At 40.8% G+C, this 22,022-nt stretch overlaps 1 protein-coding gene across 1 annotated transcript; it reads left to right on the forward strand.

Annotated features, from left to right (window-relative positions):
* Window positions 1-472: 472 nt before the first annotated feature.
* On the forward strand, window positions 473-21,493 carry c1qtnf12 (C1q and TNF related 12). Its single transcript, XM_074643283.1, has 8 exons — window positions 473-1,634; window positions 13,743-13,847; window positions 14,026-14,137; window positions 14,337-14,521; window positions 15,676-15,784; window positions 16,377-16,470; window positions 19,127-19,205; window positions 19,297-21,493. Exons 1-8 carry the CDS (start codon window positions 1,455-1,457, stop codon window positions 19,393-19,395), a joined length of 963 nt encoding a protein of 320 aa, XP_074499384.1. The 5' UTR covers window positions 473-1,454; the 3' UTR covers window positions 19,396-21,493.
* The last annotated feature ends 529 nt before the right edge of the window (window positions 21,494-22,022 follow it).

Below are 22,022 nucleotides of genomic sequence, written 5' to 3' on the forward strand. Positions count from 1 at the left end.
ACTTAATTCAAATCTTTTCCAGCACTCAGAAACCTCCTGAACATCAGAACAGAATAAAACAAACATGTACGCGCTGTTGTAAATGGCACAGTCAGGGGTTCATTGGCAGGTTTTCAAGCAGCAGATTACACAAGATAATGCCTTGAGGTCACAAAAAAAGTACATTTCTATTTCTCGCTTGGATGTAAACACAGGGCTTTGGTAGAGTAGGCTAATATTGAGCCAAAATGACAGACACTCTCAGACAGACACCACTTTTATACACATCACACACACACATGACTTGTCTGCCAAAGAACCTCTTCAGCTTGAACATTTCATCTATGAGATAAAACAGAGCTGAATAAGCTAGTAAGGTTGCCAATAGTGGAGAGGGAGAGAAACAGAGAGAAACAGGGAGAGAGAGAGACAGGGAGAGAGAGGGGGGAGAAAGGGTGATGATAAAACTTCACTGTGAGCCCTCCTGTGAGCTCAGTCAGAGCAAAGGAGCAACTGAGACCAGAGGGACAGGGAGTGCAACGGCAAAAAGAGGACCTACCGCACAACAACAAATCACTGCTCTCTGACGTGACACTTGCACGTGGTCTTGGACTTGTTGGGAGAGTTAGCAGGGAAGCACCTGTGTTGTGTCAGACAGAGGCAGAAGAGCTACCTGTAAAGTTTTGTGATAGCGGAGAGGAGAAAAGAAGAAGGCTGAGCAAAAGATCAAAACTGGACCTCATCCATCTCCTCTTGGGCTTTGTTCTCTCTGCATCCCCCACGGGGTGCACAGACAGATTGATCTGAACACTGAACTGCATCTTCTGATGAAAGCCCAACTTTTGTGGATCTTGCAGCTTTTCCAGCAACCACACAACTTTGCTGGAGACTGGATCCACGGCTCAGTGTGAGAAACAGCAGGAGAGAGTTGTGGGGGGGGAAAAGAGAATATTGCTATCCATCTCTAGCCCCCACAGCCCACCCTCAGCTTTGGACGCCCCTCCTCTCTGCCTCTTCTTTTGCCCCCCTGTATCCCCCCCCCCTCACCCACCCCCTCTACACCTCACCCACCAACAGAGCAGAAAGCGTGAAAAATCTCACTAATGGGTTTATTTGCTGTCAGATCTGCGCCGATCTGTCATTCCCGTGGACCATTCTGCTTGACACATTTCATAGTTGAGTAAGCCTCCCTAGCTTTCTGGCTAGAGTTAACAGTGCCCCTGCGACGTTGCTCTGGCTGAGAGCTCATCAAGAGGAGAGCAACGGCGGCAGCAGTCAGTCTGACAGTGTCTTGGACAGGGAGTCCCTGAAGCTGCATTCCTCCGGTCTCCTTCCCCTCCACCCCCCCGTTGGGACTTTGTGTTTGTGAGCCTTGTGGGCATCCTCAAGTTTTTCTGTCTAATCACACAGTCCTCCACAGAAGATCCAGGCTGTTTCTGCAGGGATTCTGGTGCTGATTGAGAAATTGTGTGAAGATGCGGTGTGGGGCTGGGCCTCTGGTCGTGGTGGCTGCAGTGTTTTGGACTCAGTGTGTCCTTCTGGATGGGGTGGATGCCAAGAAGGAGAGGAAGAGGCCGAAGGAGGCCACCCCACAACACACAGAGACCTTCAATGCTACTATTTCCAACAGCGAAGAGGTCGGTGGAAGCATCAAGGTAAAACTCTCTAAATGTCAAAATGAAATGACATTCATTTTTTATTTATTTTTAACATTTTATTACATCCATGAGCTATTTCCTTAGGATGATATTGCATATAGAACAACAGTAGTGCAAAATGAAGTTTGAAGTCAACGTGCAGATATGTAAGATATGTGCAGATTTCTTGTCAGCACAGGAAATATGCAGGGCAAATAAATTGTGGCAAAGGTAGAAGCCAGGACAAGGACAGGTGTGCCCTTCTAGGTCAAGCTTCAGACGGTGAGACGGACCAAAATGTGTGAAACACTAAATGGATGTCTTCCGGAGGTATGCCAGGAATGTGGACATCTAAAGGCTGATCAATGCATCAATTAGCACGCGCTGCGGGTGTCTGCCACCAATTTTCCAGCCTAAGTGAACAAATGTGGATTTAGGAAAGTTTCATGTATCAGGATGAAGGAGATGAGATAAGATACAATAAGGTGAGATAAAATACGCATAACGTCGTCTCTGCAGCAGGAAATTAAGTTATAAACAGAATAACTGGAGAGGAAAAATAAAACATTTATAGTAGCTATTTTCTAGAGAGAATTGTTTCTATGACGAGAAGTGAAAAAACTTCATCATCTGTAACTGAAGACCAATGTTTTCATTAGAAACCAAAAAAACTGCATAACAGTGGTACAATTCAATTTTCAGGAGCAACCGTTGGCCCTTGACTCTGTTATTTATTGGTTTATTGCTGGTGTTGCATATTTGGGAGGGTTTTCCAACAGGCTATTTGTTTTGCTTTCAGCCCACCCATTATGTTGGCATTCTCATATAACTCTCACTGCCCTATATACCAGCCTTCATCTCCTACCAGCCTGCCAGTCTCTGGAATCCTAACCGTAACCTTCGCCGCCTTTTTTCCCCCTCCTTGAAACCAAGCAGTGAGGTCTCCTTTGTATCTTTTAAGAACACATTGTAGGTGGTTGTGGCCCGGTGGTGTTTATTTGACTTGGTTTGCCCTGTAAAAGCAGAGGCTATGAAGGATGACCTTGTGTCAACCCTCGAGCCTGCTGAAGATTGCACCCCACTGGGGTTTCACTCCTCTGTCTCGTCCCACGGGGAGCCGAGTGTCTTCACAAACACTGTTTCCCCCCGAGGTCCCTTATAGGCCCGCTGCCATGATGTAACTCCTGGGAAAGTTAGGTGGGCAGATATTTAAAGACCTTTTGGCGATGTTGTTCCCAGCCCATTGATTCTGTCATTCACAGGCCTAGCCTGACTCCGCTGTGTCTGGGACATCCGATAGGGGCGGTGCGGCCCCGAAATCTGGGGCAGCATGCCGTGTAAGCCCCTCACAAAGCCCCATAGAAAGGGTCCTGAAAGAGAACACCTCGGTGAGGATTAGCCCCCTGTGCCTCCCTCTTCTAACATTCTTTTCATCTCATCTCCCACAATCAGAGGGTAATGACATAATCACTCTTAAGATGCAGTGTTATGCCAGATAGTGTCTTTGCCAAACATTGTCACCTCTGATGAGAACCTGAGCTTTGAGCTTGACATCTGTGGAAGTGGTTGTATTCAAGGTTGCATTTGTTGGTGCCACCCTATCCGGGTTTCTGTTCAAGAAAAGAAAAAAAGAAGCATGCCACACACCGTGAAAAGTGGTAAACTTGCTTTCCTTGGGTAGTTTGTAAGTTTATCCTATTACACATCTGTTAGGTCCCAGAGAAAACAACGCGTCCATTGGAGCCTTCTTGGCAAGAAATTTGTGTTCTCAAACAAGCCAAACATTTACGCTCCACATTTACATGTTTTTCCCCTTGTGCCCTGTGGAAACAGTGGAAAGACTTTCTTATGATGGCATTCGCTTTCTATCTGACCATTCCCGTGTGTGGGCTGCTGGCAGCGGGCACTCGTACTCTGCATTCCTCGGGAGATTTTCCATTTGAAAGTGATCACAATAGTGAGGTGTGGAGTTGTGCTGTGAGTTTTTTTTTTTAAATGAGATAAGTGAAGTTCATTTCAAACATCTCTGTGAACCATCACGTTGTACAATTTTAGAGCAATATGTCAAAGGTGCATGTGTGTAAGCCTTATTGCTCTCCTCTCTAAAGATGAGAGGAATCTGTCATTGTTGAGAGCAGTGAGGGATCCGTGATGGCTGTAATTGAGGGAGTCAAGTCAAACATCACGCCTGGCGTGTTGAGTAATGGCTGGGTTTAGCCCGAGGCGAGGGTTTTTGTTTCCTCTCTCTCATCCCCAGTGATGATTAATGCAGCGGTGTGTGGGACCTTTTGGATCAACCGTGCACGTAAGAGACAAGACCGAGTCCCACAGGAAACAGCGCCACTGTGAGAGCACACACCTCTCATACACTACTGATAATGTGAAATACCTATAGTCTGTGTTGCATGATGGTGAACTCTGCTTTCAACATGTTGGAAGACTAAAAAGGTCATTTGACATTAAAGGTCATCTGAAATTGAGTTAAAAAATAAACAGATAATAAACTCTTTTGTCATTACATCTGAAATCTGCAAGTAAAAATAAACCGCACAGTGTTATGTTTTCACCACGCAGACATAGAGAGACTGTTTTATTTGGATTTAGTTTCATTTATAATAGCTTCAGATTGATGCCAGATTTATAGAAATCCTTCTAATCTTGCCTGATACTTATCATGCGCTGGTCATGTTTCTAAAACCATGATTTCAGAATTATTGCTACACTTAACAGTATCACTTAGTCAGCTTTGGCTTCAAGAAAAACAACTATAGTGCTGACTAGTCTACATTTTATTTTGTTATTAACATGGAGGATGGATGTGCAGTTGTACGAAGAAAATCACAATAATACTGCATTAGAGAGTGATGACAATGTTAAATATTCAATGTATCATCATACAACGGTTTGTATGATATCTTACAAAAAGATTTAGACTTATTCCTCATTTTTCGTGTGTTTTCCTACGAAAGTCCGAAACAACTTTGTTAGGTTTAGGCAACAAAACTACTTAGGTTTAGGAAAGGATTGCGGTTTAGGTTAAAATAACTTCAGAGGGGGTGTAACTTAAGTACGTAAGTTATGTGTCAAATAACTCAACGTTGAAGTCTGGTTTCACATGGGGTAACAACACCGGTCTCCTCTGCTGAAGTCTTGTGTTTTTTGATCCAACTACCCACCACGACCTGCAATAAAGTTAGCAATAAATACCAAAAAACAATATATTTATTATATAATATATAATATATATTTGCTTTTAAACGAATAGTTTACTCGCTTTCTTGCAGAGAACAAACAATACAACTTTCTTATCTGCACAGTAAATATGAAGCTACAGTCAGAAAATGGTTAGCTTAGCTTAGCATAAAGACTGGAAACGGGTGGAAACAGCTAGCCTGGGTCTGTCTGAAAATAACAAAACCCGGGAGATATCCATGTCATCCAACTCTTGGCAAGAGAGCCAATTAGTGTATTTCCCAAAAAGTTTAACTATAAAATAAATGTCTTTTGGCATCTATCATATGTTGTTTTTAAAATACACGTGTACAACGGTGTTGCAGTTTCAGTTAATACCCTGTACCCTGGTCACCACCTATCATATTTCTCCAACCACTTATAAATTGTAACGCAACACGACAGAGGGCAAATTGGTTGCGTAATAAAAGTAATAAAAGAAAAAATGCACCATTTACACTCTGTACTTACGTAACATAATGCACAGGCACAAAGGAATCATATAAAAGGAGGAGGATCTAATGACTTCTTACCTGAAACGTTCTGCCCACACAGTCGAGCCACGGGGCAAACCTGTGTACCTGAGATGGATCTGGATCACTGGTGCTTTTCATCAGCTCATTTTACCTACCACAGGGAAAATGAGCACCCACTCCAATTTCAAAGCTATAATTCGTACACAAAACAGATGTCACACAGCGTTCAAAGTCTCTTTCAGCTTATATTGCTTTTTTATATCGAGACGAAGCCAAGATTGTCTTGGGTGATCTCTTGAGCGTAAACACAAATTTATTCACTTTCTCTCACGCATAATAAATGTATACACACCTTTGTTGGGACAACAGTGATGTTAAAATCAGGCAGTATAACTATATTATTATATAATAGCTATATTTCATTTACACTTCCAAATAGTGCTCCTACAGCATTTGTTGAACTAATAACAGCATGCTCATGGTGTGATAGAGTAATTGTGTTATGGACACGGTGCTCGCCAATTGAGTAATAACATAGTGAGACGAGAACAGAGTCAACATTGCATGCCTGTATTTAGCTCTTCGGCGATAAATCCTCAAGGCAATCTGTTTCTGTGAAGTGCAGCGGTGGGGAACTCAGGGGTGGATGCATGACGACTGGGATGCACGCAGGTTAACAGGATCCCCTCGTCCCACACAGCCTGGGGATCCCTGCCTCGCGGGGTGGGATCGGCCCAGCGTCGGGCCCGTCCACCCATGCATGGATGACTGCACAGGGAGCAGTACGGGGATGTAAAAACAAGGGATTAAAGAAGGCTCTCCATCATCCTGTCTAACCTCAAATCAGCCTGTGCCACATTTTTTATCAGCAGCAAAAAGTTTCATGTCGTCTAGTGTGTGCAAACAGGTAGAGAAACCGATAACGCTTAAAAGAAAATAAGATAAGTTCAACTCTACACATGGAAGAATTCAGGAGCCGCCTGGATGGAGTAGAGTTTCAGTATCTGGTTGCAGCTCCAGAGACATGTTTTAACAGTTGTGTTTGTGTTTTTGGTGGCATGCTGCCCCAGGGAAATATTTTCCGTTTTATTGCTTCAAATAAATTCAACCTAATTTTCCCCAAACTACATGACAAACACACTTAGAGCTGAGCACGTAAAAAGAATCATCCATGCAAACCTAAAGTTTTCTTTTCAGGGTAATAAAATCTCACGAGGCCTCAGTGACTGATCAACAATGATTACAACTGATTCACTAATTGATCCAAAAAACTCCAAACTCACTGCTGTAGGCTAATAAAACAAACTCACTTTTGTATGCCATGGGTAGACAATAAAGTAGTGGAGAGTAACTCAGTATATTTACTCAAATACTGTACTTAAGTACAATTTTTAGTATTTGTATTTGATTATTTTCATTTTATGCTATTTTATACTTCAAACGCTCTACATGTCAGAGTTAAATATAGTACTTCTTACTGAACTATGTTTATCTGACAGGTACAGTTATTTTTAGCATTAGTTACTTTTTATTTTACATAAAATGCATATAATAAGCCTATAAAATACAATGCATATTTACAGATTAAACCAGTGGTTCCCAACTTTTTTGGCTCATGACCCTATATAAAGTAACGTCTTCTTGAGGTCCCTTGTTCTGTTTCAGATGTCTCTGAGCAGTTCCTCTAAACTACTCAGATTTAAATAAGTGTTCAAACCCCAAAGAGGTAAAATGATGCAATATTTCACAACAAAGCAAATATAAGAAGTACAAAAATGCATGCAAATTTGTGGTGCAGAACTTTGTTTTTTCTTTCCCTCTGCCCCATTAATCATCTCATGACCCCTCAGATTTATCTTGTGACCCTTTGACGGGACCTGACCCCCAGGTTGGGAGCCTCTGGACTAAACTACTTAACACAGAAGTTAAAGGAATAGTTTGACATTTTGGGAAATACACTTATTTGATTTGTGGCTGGGATTTTTCAACAAGAACATAGATACCATTCTAATATCTGTCCGTTCAATATAAGGCTCCAACTAGCAGTCTGTTAGCTTAGCATAAAGACTGGAAACGGGGAAACAGCTGTCTTTCGTTCTCATATATCTCTCTGCCAGAAGCGAATGTGTATTTCACAAAATGTCAAATTATTCCTTTAAATCTAATTCCCTCTCACCCAGCTAGAACAGTAAAATGCCACCCCTTGTGTTTCCAAGTGGTATTATTTTTGGCTCTGATGTCGCAAAGACGACCGGATCGCTTTCCGTTTTTTCTCGGAGCCTAGCAACTACCAACAACACAGGACACACTGCCTTTTGCTTTCCACAGCTGCTTTGGTTGTTCCACCATCCACCATTTCTGCTCCTGGGGATAGTAACTGCAAAGAACTTAGATTGATACTCTTGGTAACTGGGGATAGCTACCATTAGCTAGCGAGAAAAAAAAAAACGCCCTTCCTGTTTTGGTTGCACAATGATTGATGAACTTCCTTTGTGCCATAAATCGAGCCTTTATTTTCCCTAGAGATCGTACACGGTGGCAGACAGATTAGAGTGCTGCATGGATGACATATTCTTGTAGGCCATCCCGGAAGTTAGCATAGCTCCGGTTCCCTCAACAAAAAGCCAATAGAATTTTTTTCCTTTGGATTATTGCAGAAAATAAGCTCTGTGGTAAACAAAGTTATGATACTTGCATGTTTTGTTCAGCAAGATAATCTTCACAAATGAACACCACTTTCATGATTTTTGAAGTGTGAAACGCCAGAAGTAAAAAGCTAACGTTAGGCTATAAACAAACTAAACCACAGCCGCATGAGCGTGAGTACAAACAACGAGGCTGTAAAGGCGGACGAATCGGCGTGATGCCGTTTTGTAGTCTCATTTAGAACCGCCTTGTTTAGGACACGTAAAAGAATCAAAAGTCACGTGTGGGGCATTTATTGATGTATTTTTTATTGTCGAAGAAAATGTTAAAATCTTTTAAGCTTATGTTAACCACAGACCTTATTTCAAGCATCTAATTAAAAACCCATTCAAAAAAACTATTAACTTCCAGACGAGGGAACCAGAAGTGCAAAAATGCTAACTCATTCCCGGGTTTTAGGATTCATTCCTGCAGCACTCTATTGCATAGCGAACCAGAATCTATATATAATATAGAATCTAAACGCCGATGGTTTCATTATTCTATAGCCATTGCATTGTATAATCAACATTTATAGACAAGTTTTTTGCTTTAACTTAAGTACATTTTGCTGATAATACTTCTGTACTCTTACTCATGTAAAACATTGAATTTCTGGGCTTTTACTTGTAATGGAATATCTCTACATTGTTGTGTTGGTACTTGTACTTACTAGGATGTGAAAACTTCTTCCAAACCCTGGACACAATGCGTCCCATTCTTAGCCTCGGTAATGTGTCATGATTTAGAGGCCCATCAACGAGGATAAACACTGTCTAGAAGATTTAAAGTTTCTCACCTTTAGACAGAATACCTGACACATTCTCTCGGTCCGTGCTGGAAAAGGCGTGCGCTCACACCTGCTGACAGACGAGGCCACTTTGAGGCACTCGCACTTCAGCGGTGATCAAAGCCAGAGCCCTGGTGTTCTTCATCAGCTCTCAGACTGATAGCTTGGATCTGCACCCTCCCCACTTTGTTCACCAGTTGTACGTGCTGATACAGAGCTATGCGAGGGAATCCGTAGTTTACTTTACGCCACAGTCAATAGCAGCGAGTGAGAGATTGAACGCTTCTGACAGATCTTTCAGTGTCATCAAGCAATATGGTTTTCATGTCTGCTGCATGTGTGGAGTCTTTGATGTTCTCAGTCCAGACAGAGACTCACCTGCTTACAATGAATCAGATTTTCTTTTGGCAAGTTGTGTGAGCCATCCCAGCTGTCCCTATGTAGTGTATGTTACGCTCTGACAGTGCACATGCTTAAAATAAAAACACAATCTGTTTAATGGAAAGAGTTGAGCATTCCTTAAGCTGATGATTAGATTATTTATACAGTGATTTGCTGTTATTTTTTAGCTCAGAAATGAAGGTAATAATTACCTTGGTCATAGCCTTTCTTCCTTGAGCACAGAAAATCCTCAGGGGCAAGGTTTTAATGGTTTAATTACAATGGCGTGTGTTAAAGAGGATAACAAGCTCAGAGTATGGCTGATTTCCTGGCAATGATATGCGTCTTTTTTTATTATTATGTAGGGAATGGCTAAGATGTATAATTACAAGTCACATGTGTGGGCCAACCTGCACTGTTTCATATCCCTGGAAAAGCAAGACGATGATCTATGACACTGATATAAACACAAGAACAAATGTGGAGCTTTGACTTTTCTTAGAATTAGCACCCACTGACTCTCATAATTGGGTGGGTGTCTTTTTATATCATACTGAGCTGTCTGAGGTGATGATTCACAGTTTTACAATCAATTCCAGTGGAAATATACTCAAACTGCCACAGGCAGGGAATACCAGTACACCCCCAGAACCACCCCAGCCCCCAGTCGTCAACGTGTTAATATTTGTTTGTGGCTTACAGGATTGGTATGTTAAAGGAATAATTTGACATTTTGAAAAAGGTCATGTTTGTGCGGTAAATACAAAGCTACAGCTAGCTGCTGGTTAGCTTAACACAAAGTCTAGAAACGAGGAAGCAGGTAACCAGGCTCTGTCCAAAGGTAAGAAAATGTAAATGCACATCTAAGTCTCACTAATTAACATGTTATATCTTGTTTGTTTGATCGGTACAAAAACCAAAGTGTAAAAACAGTGTTTTGATTTTACTGGAGGTTATTGCCAGCTTTCATGTCATCTGACAACTCAACACTTGTATGATTACAGAGCTGGTTGTGTGAGCAATAGAAATAAAGCACATTGACAATATAACTATTATATTTGAGTTTACATTGAACAACGCTCTTTGGCTGATGTGAGGCATCCGTGTTGGCTTGATTTTCAGGCACTTGTAATTATGACTTGGATGTTGACATGAACTCTGGGAAGTCACTGCTCCCAGCCAAGAAATAGTCCCAAACATAACCCTCGTAAAACCACAACGTGTTCTTTTTACACTTCAGTTTTTGTACAGATTTAAGAAATAAACACAGTTCAGTGAACTTTAGAGGTGCTGGTAGGCAGATTTTGTTACCTATAACAGAGCCAGGCTAGCCGTCCCCCCCCCCCCCCGGTTTCCAGTCTTTATGCTAAGCTAGGCGAACTAGCTGTTCATATTGAACAGACAGATATGAGAGTGGTATTCTCATCTAAAGCAGCTTTTAACATAATTTAGCATCTAAAGAGACACACATTTTCATCTGGAGTTGGTGGAGACCAAATCGGAGCCAAGAGAGAGTGAATATTGGACTTACGTTCATCAGGTGGCCAGAAACACAACTTCAAATGAATAATAATGTTTATCTGTAACTGCTGGATGTGTAAATAAGCAACCATTTGCTAACAGTTTCAGTTTTTGTACAGATTAAGAAATAAACAATTCAGGGAGCTTTAGTAGTGCTGGTAGGCAGATTTTATTATCCCCCTTCCTTCCAGTCTTTATGCTAAGCTAAGCTAACTAGCTGCTAGCTAATAGCTTCATATCGAACTGACAGATATGACAGTGGTATCGATCTTCTCATCTAAAGCAGCTTTTAACACCATTTAGCAGCTAAGTAAACAGATATTTTCATTAGGAGTTGGTGGAGACCAAATTGGAGCCAAAAGAGAAGGAATATTGGACTTACATTCATCCGGTGGCAAGAAAACATAACTTCAAATGAATGCAACTGTTTGCAAACAGCTTCCCCATACCAACGTGTTTCTGCTGCTCCCAAGTAGCCAAAACAGTTACAGTATTGCAAGTTGGAGTATTTCTCAAAATATCAAACTAATCCTATAACTCTTACAGCACTGGTATGTTAATGACTATGAAAATTTGACATGTCAAAGGAAAAAGCAGTTTATCCAACAGGCTCCCAGTCTTATGGAAACACTATTGAGTAGTGTGAGAGTATTCTTGTCTTGACCAAATCAGTCTTGCTTTTATCTGTTTCCAAACCTCAAAATCACAACAAAAACACAGAGCGATCCAACACGCAGCCGGCGCAGCGCCTATTAAGTTGTTTATTTTGTCTGCTGTCAGAGAGAAAAAGTCAGAGAGAGAGGGAGAGGGAGAGAGAGAGGCTGCTGCTAATCCCAAATATATAAAAAAATATTCCAGTATATTGAAAAGACAAACAAGGAGTAACTTTGTTGTGGTGGAACTAGAGGCAAGTCTTTAACAGTGAAGAAGGGGTCATGTTGGTTTTGTAGATAAGTGATCCGTGTCCCGCTGCCAAGCCTAAACAAATTCCATTTCAGGCAGCTCACCTCCATGGCTTGTCTTTATCTCCTCTTCTATCTCGACTGAAGGCACTTGACATTTGGGGAAGGGTTAGGGTAAGATTCAAGCTGGAATTCTTTCAGCTTCACATTTTAGCAAAATGAAAACACACCAGTTGTAGCATTGTGGATTATAAAAATGCTGCTTCCAGAGGTCTTCTTGGACTGTGTTTCTTATCTCCCTAACAGATCCCAGTCTCCTACACAGTAATTCATTATAAATGAGTTATTTCAGATAAGAAAATCTTTCAGTAGGAAACAGACTAACAATCTTAAATCATGACTCGCCCTGGTATACATACTGTATATACATTTGTTATCTGGTTTATTAAATTTTCCATCATTACATTACTCAAACGAGCAGTATTAATAAAAGAAAGTACTAGTATGTCTTATGGTGACGGAGAAAGTGTTGGCCATTTTGACATGTTGTTATAAACTACAGTAATTGAGGTCTGCAATCCACAGAATCTACATCACACATACATGGGGCAGACTCATTTTTCACCAGAGCGCTCATGGAAATTTTCATGTGCTGCAAAAGAAATCAAGGTTTGTTTACATTCATCCAAGCACATTGGGCAAATAAGAACTGACGTGGCACCTGAGTGAATTATCTGGAATGAAAAAATAAGCATAAGGTGAAGTTTAAAGAGAAGAATGGCAGCTAAACTTAGATGGTACATTTAAAAAAAAAAAAAAAAAAGCCTCTTTTTAGGAATTGCGGTAGACTGGGCAGGAGAGACAGAAAGAAAGAGGTTTCCCTGTGTGACCTTCCTTGGTGTCTGGCACCATTTAATTGTATCTTAGGGCAAGATTTTCCAATGATGGTTTTCAAGGAAGAAATAATGACTCATTGGATTTAGTTCTGTAGGTACCCTCCTTTGCATCATGCCTCATTTGGGCAACATTATTTAGAAATAAAACATATAATTAATCTGGTAAATAGCACTTTTTAAAGGCTGTAATTATTGAACGAGAACAGTGTGGTGGCTACAGAGCAAAGTCTGCGTCTGTGAAAAATGTTCCTTGTTATTAAAATCTTCCTTTCCTATATTGAACAATGTATATACGTTGTTCTTTTACCCTGTTTTATTTTTTTTAATGCAATTTACAACACACTTTGTATGAAATGTACTATAGAAATGAATGCCATCACTTCACCACATCATTATTGATGATACTGTCATTTTCCTTGATTTCCTTGGTTAAAGGGTGGGTCCATCTGCGTTCTGTTCCGTTTTGTTTAAATGCAAACGCCCACTCAACCGTTGCAAAAAACAGTGACGTAGGTTACCAAAGTAAGCTAAGCAAAGCTAATTGAATAATGTGAATGCTAGCACAAACTGAGTCAAAGTTAGCTGTGCTACGTTTGGAAATACCTGAAAGGGTTGGTTTGAATTTTTTGAAGTGGGGTGTTTATACTACCGTGTTCTGAAAGCTAAAATTACTGCTGTGGACGGGAGCAGCAAAACAAAAAGTATTTTAGCCACCTAAAAAAAGAAGCAAAAACTATAATTTTACCACGCAGAACACGTGAGTTGCTGTTCTACCGCTGCATCGATCGATTAGTTTGTTTGTGTTATTGTGCGACTTTCGGTTCCGAACTAACATGGCGTCCACCCAGCAGTACATTGCTTAGCTTCTGTGCCGTTACTCCTGTCTGCTTTTCCAAACTAGGAGCGTGCCGACCGCCATCTAAGTTACCGTATGTAACTTTAATACACTGACTATAAGGCTGTATATATACTGTACATTTAGCAGCAGCATTATGCAGAAACTTATGTCATGTAACGTGGGGAAAAGTTTTTAGAAGGGCTTGGAAAAATAGCATTTTGGTGCTAAAACATACATACTTTACCCTACATTTGAATGTGCAGCTTTGAATTCACAAGCAACACCACTGGGAAAGTAAATGATATAAAAAGAAAAAAAAAAAGAAAAAAGCATAATGGACCCGCCTTTTAATACTCATAATGGCCTATTAATTAATTACTTCTTTGTGTTTTTGTTTCTGCTGCAGATTACGGACAACCAGAGAGTGGATCCGCTGGGATCATGGATGGACTTTGTCAAAAGACCGGTTGGCAACTTTCCTGGAAAGTGTCGCAAACGCAAACGACCCCTGGTAAACCCAGTAGATACTAGACTGTGTGTCTTGCAGTTTTTCAAACATTGTACTTGTAGATAAGGATTGATACATTTTCCTATGTACTACAGTAATTGATGAATAAGACAAACCTACATAATGATTTTCAGATCATGTTTGATGCATGACACTGTTTTGTACATCTTTCCGCCACTAGCCGGGCCCACCTGGTCCCCCAGGTCCTCCTGGCCCACAGGGACCTCCTGGCTCTCCTGGAGCTGAAGTGACCCAGGACGTTCTTCTCCAGGAGTTCAAAGACATGATTAAAGGTAGAACCGTGTTGATTTTCAAGCCCAGACACATTTCAATTCGTCATTCCTTAATTTTGCAGAGATAACCTACAGCTACAGGAAACATTTGGATATGCACAATTTTATGTTCACAATATTATATTTCATCACATTATCATGAAAGAATCTAAAGAGTTTAAAAATCGATGTTAACTCATTCTGGATGTGTTTCTGTCAGAGGCTACGGAGAGGAGAGCAGCAGCACTGGACAGACAGACCAGCCCCAGCCAGTTACCTACAGCTCTCCTCACCCTGGAGGGGATGACATCCTACCGGCGAATAGAGGAGGCTTTCCACTGCAAGCTCAAAGGACCTGTGGTGGTCGACAAGAAGACTCTGGTGGAGCTCCAGAACTTTCAGACAGTATGTTTGTTTGAAACCAAGTAAATGTTTATGAACTTGTTCAGCCGCGCTCAACTTTGCATGGCTGAAAAAGAATCGTTTTGGCTAATCCTCCTCTGCATGGTTACACACTTTGTTTCTGACCCATTTGCTCCCCTGTCTTAACTGTGTTTGAAAGAGCGAGTGTTTGGTAATCATCGCTTAGTTTGCATATGGGGGAATTACAAGAGGATCATCCCCTCACTGGTAACTGGCACTGGCAAAGCATGCACTGCCACTCCGAGACTCAGACTGGCTCTTTGGTCAAAAATATCTACTTTTTCAATTCTACACATCACTCTCTGGGCGGCGTACAAAAGGCACTCTGTCTCTGACTTGGAATAAAGTGTGGAGAGGACAGAAATAAACACTGTTTGAAACAGCATGCTGTAGTGGAAGAACTATGCCATGTTGGGATGGGCTGACGAGGCTGGAGGAGGGAGGATTAAGCTTTGCCGAACTATTTAACATGCTAACACAGCACTATGTAAGAATAGGCGTGTTAGCTATGGCTTTGGAAAGGATATTTTACGTGTTTTTGCAGAGTCAGAAGTAAAGAGAAAGACAATGAAGGAGGACACAAGGAGGCAGAGGATTACAATTAAATTGTGTATGTAAATGTGTAAATGTTCTCAGGATTGTAGATCATTTGAATTTCAATCAACATTGGAATCTCTGTCTGTGTGTCCTTTGCATATCTCGAGAATTGTTCATCTGATCTACTTCACACTTGTTGGGGGTATTGCTGGGGACCCAAGGGAGTGCAGTGTTGAATTTGGTGCAATTTGGACATGCGAGACACCGCAGCGCATTGACTACAGTTTACTTTTGCTGCTGGACGCGGGATAGTAAAACGTTACAACCAAGTTCTTCTTCACTTCCCTGGAGTCAACAAGCAATGAGTGGTTATTAATAATGCTGCAAACAGCACTTCTGGGGGCCAAGCCATCGTCCCGCTCCGAACGGCAATGCACTCTGAATGGCCACGCGCTCCGAATGGCCATGTGTTCCAAATGGCCATGCGCTCCAAATGGGCACATCAATGACAATGCTGCAAGCAGCAATACCAGGAGATAAGCCGATGCATTATCGATCTAAAATGTAAACATATTAATTCAATGTTTCTGTGCTTTCAGCCACCGGCTAAAGGGGCCTTCCTCAGAGGGTCAGGAATGGACCAGTCAACCGGGAGATTCACAGCTCCCATCACTGGGATCTACCAGTTCTCTGCTAATGTCCACATTGGTAAATCACAGTCACTGAAGCTGCATGTCCCAGGCAATACCTTCACCCATTGATCATTCATTTAGACGATATGGAAATAAAGAAACGGCACTGTTCTTGTATTACAGTGTAGAGCTAGTAAAGCCTAGTATTGTACGTATGATATGGAAAAAGTGAAAGATCAGACTAGTTTGTTCTAATATAACTCTGGTTGCTTAGCTTAATACACACTTGTTCGTATTTTAATTTTTAATGTTACAAGAGAAAAGGCTTTAAGGATGAGGACTAACCGATGTGCTTGGTAAACGTAACACTAACTCAGGTTACTAATGCAGTATTAGCAGATAAGGTTATTACTGCAGGAAGCAAGCTAGTTAGCTGGATATGCAAACTAAGCTTATGTCAGAGCATATAAACACAGTTAAATCCATTCCTTACTCTTTTGCTCTGGTGTTTTTGGTTTTGGAAAGGCTAAAAAAATGCACCACCATCTAAACTCTTATTGGACAATCCCTGTTCAGGGGAGGGGCTTTAGTGAGCGAGGAATGAATATTTGTGAGCGATGCGTGAGTCAGTATCTTCATGTGATTGTGAACATTTTTCCTCCTTACAGACCACAATGAGGTGAAGAGGAGTAAGAGTCAACTCAAGGCCAGGGATAATGTTCGGGTGCTGATCTGCATTGAATCGCTCTGCCACCGATACACGTAGGTATTCTGTATTCTGTATTCTGTATTCTGTATTCTGCGCCCTAGTATCCCAGTTTTGAGTCTTATACTGGTTTTGACTCCTGATTTCTATTGGAGAACTCCAGGTAGCATATCCAGGCTCTCAAATCCGGGAAAAGGCCAGGTTTCTGAAACATAACCAAGAACCTGATCATAACAACAATACTAGTGCTTGTGTAAACGCCATCATTTCTACTTAACACTCTTTGTTACCTCAACAGATTGTATCCATGTGGTTTTCATTTGTTATGGCTAAAACACATGCTGGTCAGTCATACCACCACTAAAAGTTCATAAAATTGATCTCGGGAAGTAACTAATCTGACCGCAACAGCCACACTTCGCATTCTTGACGTTCTTGTTTGGACAAATTGTTTACTTTCCCTGTGTAACAGTGGTATTTTATTGGTGTTTAATGCTGCCTTAACTGTCACCAGAATTTATGAGCTGTTAAAGGTGTTGTCTGTTACAGTTTGTGTGGAACCAGTTTGGCATTTCCTGTATAAAAGCAGAGCAGGTCTCTTAAAGGAAATGTCCTCTCACTTGGAGCTCTCGTCCCTGTCGCCTAACTAATCTTTATAGACTCACCTTTGACACTTCAGGCAGCCTGTTATATGCAGCAGCACAGCAGTGAAATGCCCTTGTTTGGGACGTGGGAGACAGATAATGAAGTGTTTGATGCAGCGTTTCTACATGGCGAAAAAATTACAAATCCAGTTGTGGAAGGTTCTGAGTTCTTTCCAACATTTCAAAATTTCTATTTACATAAAGTCAGTGAAAAGTGCAGAAATGAATTGCTCCCTAAAGTCTCCCCCGGACTGTGCAGAGCTCCGCAGCCTCCCCTCTAGCTTGGTACAATGAGGGGAACGTATAAATAATATTATTATGATGGGTTACCTAACCCAAAAGAGTCCTTGGCTTTAGCTTTTTTTTCGAGCCAAAGCCCCAGCCAGTCTCGCCCTCCCACACATGAAAATGCAGAGAATGTGAAATGAGGCTCATTGTGATGGCAGTTGGAGTGAAGACAAACATGATTGATTTGCCATAAAAATGTAGCATTTTCCACTTAACAGGAGCCAGTGCTCTCACTGTGTGGTTAAAGCCTGCAGCGATGTTACAACCATCTATAGACTCTGAGGGCACTGAGTTGTTAAAGAAAAAGTTTGACATTTTGGGAAATGAGGTTATTCTCTTTCTAGCTGAGTGTTAGATGAGAAGATTGATACCACTGTCATGATTGTATGCTTCCTGTGAAGCTACCAATTGTATCTATTTAGCTTAAGGCTGGCCCACACTAAAAGATTTTTCAAATCTTAACAGATGGTGAAAATGTGAGAGACCCCACACAACGACATGTTATGTTCAATTTAATAGTTTTGTTCCTATTGTGGGTGGTGAGCAACGATTTGGCCAAAACAGCACATCACACCCAAACCGATTCATTCATCAACAACAAGAGTCCCAACTAAAAAAAAAGAAGAAAATCTCGCAAAATCTCTCGCGATCAAACGTGACTTTAGTGTGAACAAACATGGCAGACGATGGACAGGAAGAATTAGCGATGTTAGTGTTACAACCCAGAGGTGGTGTAGGGGTAAAGGAAGTAACATATAGCTGGTGTTATCAGGCAATCACTTGTTTTTATTTCCGTGAATGAAATTAAAGCAAAATAAAGGGTACAATATTTTTGCACTACTTTGTACTGAAAATTGACAAAGGATCGAGGGATGAAGTCATGGAGACACGTTAAATAAACACTTGTGGTGTTGCCACAAACCAACAAGTTGGTCCTCCATTTCTGAGGTCCATCTTACTACTACTTCATCCCTCGCGTTTTGCATTAGCCGCAGCCGCCATGACGCCAGTGGTTGTCCTTTCGTTTCAGACAGCTTGGTTCTCAATTAGCTATTGTTCTTTCCAACGTAACTGCATCATCGGCTGTCCTCGGGGTTCACCACACGCAATAGGATATCCGATCGTAAATATTGAACATGTTTAATATTTACGATTTGAGGGCCGAATGGGGGATGTAAGAAACGCTCTTAAGAAACCTCACACCACAGGAGTATCTGGAAAGATAATCTTTAGAACCATCAAAAAATCGGGGCTTTGTTGACAATTGTCGGGAGGTGGGAATCGGGCCCAAAATCGTCTTGATTGTCGTGTAGAATAGTAAAGACTGGAAACAGGAGGAAGCAGATAGCGTGGCTCTGTCCAAATGTAACAAAATCCCACAGGGTTGTATGTGGTAAAAGTGTTGTTTTTACACTTTGTTTTTCGTACGAATTAAACAAACGAGATATAAAGTGATAATTAGTGAGGTTAAGGTGCTGGTACGCAGATTTAGACTGAGCCAGGCTAGCCGTTTCCCCCTTTTTCCTGTCTTTGTGCTAAGCTAATTTGGCCAGCTGCTGGTGTTAGCATCCGTATATATACATGAGAGTGGTATCAATATTCTTCTCATCTAACTCAGTAAGAAAGCAAACATTTCTCAAAATATCGAACGACCCCTTTAAAATAAGGCATTTTGCACTTTAACAAGGTCTTAAAGAATGCAAATTTGACACAAATTGTTGAAAACAATATTTATTCAAATTTTCTCTCTTCTATCTTTTCTTTTTAAATATGATTGCAGCTCCCTGGAGATGATTGTTGGATTAGAAAGTAACAGCAAGATATTCACTGTCAGCGTGCAGGGGCTGCTGGAGCTACAGGTGAGTAGCACACTAAGAAACACACAAACATTAAATATCTGTATTTGTGCGAAATATTTCCTGCATCAAAGTTGTGTGTTTTCCTCTTCAGGTTGGGCAGTACACCTCCATATTTGTGGATAACGCAGCAGGCGCTTCCATCACAATACAGAACGGTTCAGATTTTATGGGCATGCTGCTTGGCGTATAGCCTCACAACATGAACAGGGCTTCATCGAAGCTATCCACTGCTGCCGTTTTCTTTCTGAGTTTTCTTTTTTAACGGACTGCTTATGAGCACCATCACACAGTACCAAACCACAGGGGAGGTTTGAAGGAAGGAAGTGAGGCTGACATGGACTTGACTGCTTGTCAGATGGTGAAAGGACAGTGTGAGGAACTCAAGGACTGAGTTTGTTTTTCACAGTGCATCACTGCCACTTCCCTGAGGAACTTGGATGCCTGTTGCTTCACCAATACAATAAAGCAGTGAATACGTCTGTTACAGTATATTTTTCGTGGTTGTTGAAGACCTTTGCGGTAAACCAAAAATATCAGTTTTTTAATGTTCTCTGGATAGATGTTGGAAGCGCTAGGGAACACGAGAAAGTACATTTGTGCATTTAATGTATATTGACATGTTAATGTTTTTTTTGTCTACATGATCTATTATGTACACACTCATGAACTATAGCTATATTTTATCATGGATTAAATCTCACATTTATATATGTTATATGGTACATAGACTGTGAGTACACTGGACAATGGAAACATGCTCAATAGACAGAATAAGGCCTCACATGATCTTATCCTTTATATGTAATTACATGTTTTGTAACATAACTATGGAGTGCTACAGGAATTAGTCCCAAAACCTGGAAATGAGTTAAAAATGTTGCATTTTCGGTTCCCTTGTCTGGACGTCAATGGGTTTTTAGTTGGATGCCTGTAATAAGGTCTGTGGTTAACACAAGATTTTGATGTTTTGTTCGATATAAAATTAGTAAATATCCCACTCGTGAATTTTGAAGCTTTTATGTGTCTTAAAAAAGGCGGTTGCTAACAAGTGGCTAAATGACACGTCCACCTTTACAGCCTCATTGTTTAAACTCACGCTCATGCGACTGTGGTGTAGTTTGTTTATAGCATAGCGATAAAGTTAGCTTTTTCTTCTGCCGATTGCATTCAAGCTTCAAAAATCTGAAAAGTGGTGTTCATTTGTGAAGATTATCTTGCTGAACAATACACGTATCGTAAACGTTTGTTTAGAGCTTATTTTCTGCAATAATCCAAAACCCAAGGGAAAAATCCCATTGTCTTTTTGTTGAGGGAACCAGTGCGATGCTAACTTCCTGGATGGCCTACAAAAATACGTCATCCCTGCACCACTCTATTACTGCATTTTTAGCCATGCTAGTGGCTTGGCAATCTCGGACATTCGGTCCATGGTATTGAGTGAAATATCACAACTATAGGTTGGATTGGCATGGAATTTGGTACACGCATTCATGTTGAATAATTGTAACTAATGCTAGCATGCTAATACGCTATACTAAGATGGTGAACATTAAACCTGCTAAACATCAGAATGTTAGCATTGCCATTGTGAGCATGTTAGCATGCTGCTGTTAGCATTTAAGAACCGTTGTGCCTCAGTACAGTCTTATAGAGCCGCTAGCATGGCTGTAGACTAGCATGGCATATTCACATTATAATGGAAAAACAACGGTCTTGCGTTCCGCGTTGGTCGGTGCTGTTTTTACCATTCCGCGTGTCCTAGTGGTGCTGTACCAAATGGCACCACCTTAACTACGATGCCAGTGTCGCTAGCAGTACATCGCTACATTTTAGAGGCTCAGTGTCTTTGTAATAAAAATCTCGTTGCTGCATGTGTATGTTGATTTTTCGCCAAGCAAATATCTGTTTTGTCTGGTCTCAATTTGATGTAAACTTTATTATTTTATACTTCTGGAAATTCAAAGACACAAGTAATTGGTTTTCCATCTTTCAGTTCAAGCATTGGTCAACTGCGATTGGCTGCGCTCACAGATGCCTGTGTAGCTCAGGTCAAAGTTCAACAAATCTGAACTTTCCGCACACCACAGGCATCCTCACAGAGCCGTCACAACACGCCACAATAATGGAGATGGGGCGTGCAAAAGCTGTTTTTCTGCGATAATGTGAATACGCCGTCAGTCTTGTTTAAATGTGTCAGACAAATTGACCTTTTGACTAAGAGAGCTGCAAGAGAACGTTTTGTTAACTTTAAGATTATTTTTTACAGTCTATTTTGTGTTATCATTTATCATCTGTGTATTTTTTACCATATTTTATTATTTTCTTGACATATAGATGTTTGTAATTTATAATAACTAATACACCAGTAACATTGGAAAGCAATGAAATTTGATATGGTATTTATGTTTGAGGAAATGTAAGAATCACTTGTTGATTGACACTCTCGTGGACTCTCGTGAAACCACAGATTATTGCAAGAATAAAATTATATCTTTTTGCTATTTTTTTATTACCCATACTATGCTGTAATTTGAAATTAAACTTTTAAAAAATGTTTCTATTTGGTATCTCTGTACATAAGGATTGTAAAAGTGCAAAAGGAGCTCAAACAGAGCGTTTATAAAAGAGGTGCTGCAGCACAACAACCGGTATGAGAAAAGTAAAGCGTTTTTTTGAACATTAAAGCATGTAAACATGTTCTAGTAGAAACCCCAATTATGTATGAACCTAAAAATAAAAGCATAATAGATCCTCTTTAAACACTTTGTTATCTTTTGCTCAGGGGAGGTAATATCTAAACTGTATTGAATAGCTTAG

Source organism: Sebastes fasciatus, chromosome 8, assembly GCF_043250625.1.
Source record: "Sebastes fasciatus isolate fSebFas1 chromosome 8, fSebFas1.pri, whole genome shotgun sequence".
NCBI classification, from domain to species: domain Eukaryota; kingdom Metazoa; phylum Chordata; class Actinopteri; order Perciformes; family Sebastidae; genus Sebastes; species Sebastes fasciatus.

Bases quoted from the DNA above. Each gene is read 5' to 3' on its own strand.
- c1qtnf12 (XM_074643283.1), top strand. From the start codon at position 1,455: ATGCGGTGTGGGGCTGGGCCTCTGGTCGTGGTGGCTGCAGTGTTTTGG. The intron at 1,635-13,742 runs GTAAAACTCTCT...TTTCTGCTGCAG, and splicing joins AGGTCGGTGGAAGCATCAAG to ATTACGGACAACCAGAGAGT. The intron at 19,206-19,296 runs GTGAGTAGCACA...TTTCCTCTTCAG, and splicing joins AGGGGCTGCTGGAGCTACAG to GTTGGGCAGTACACCTCCAT.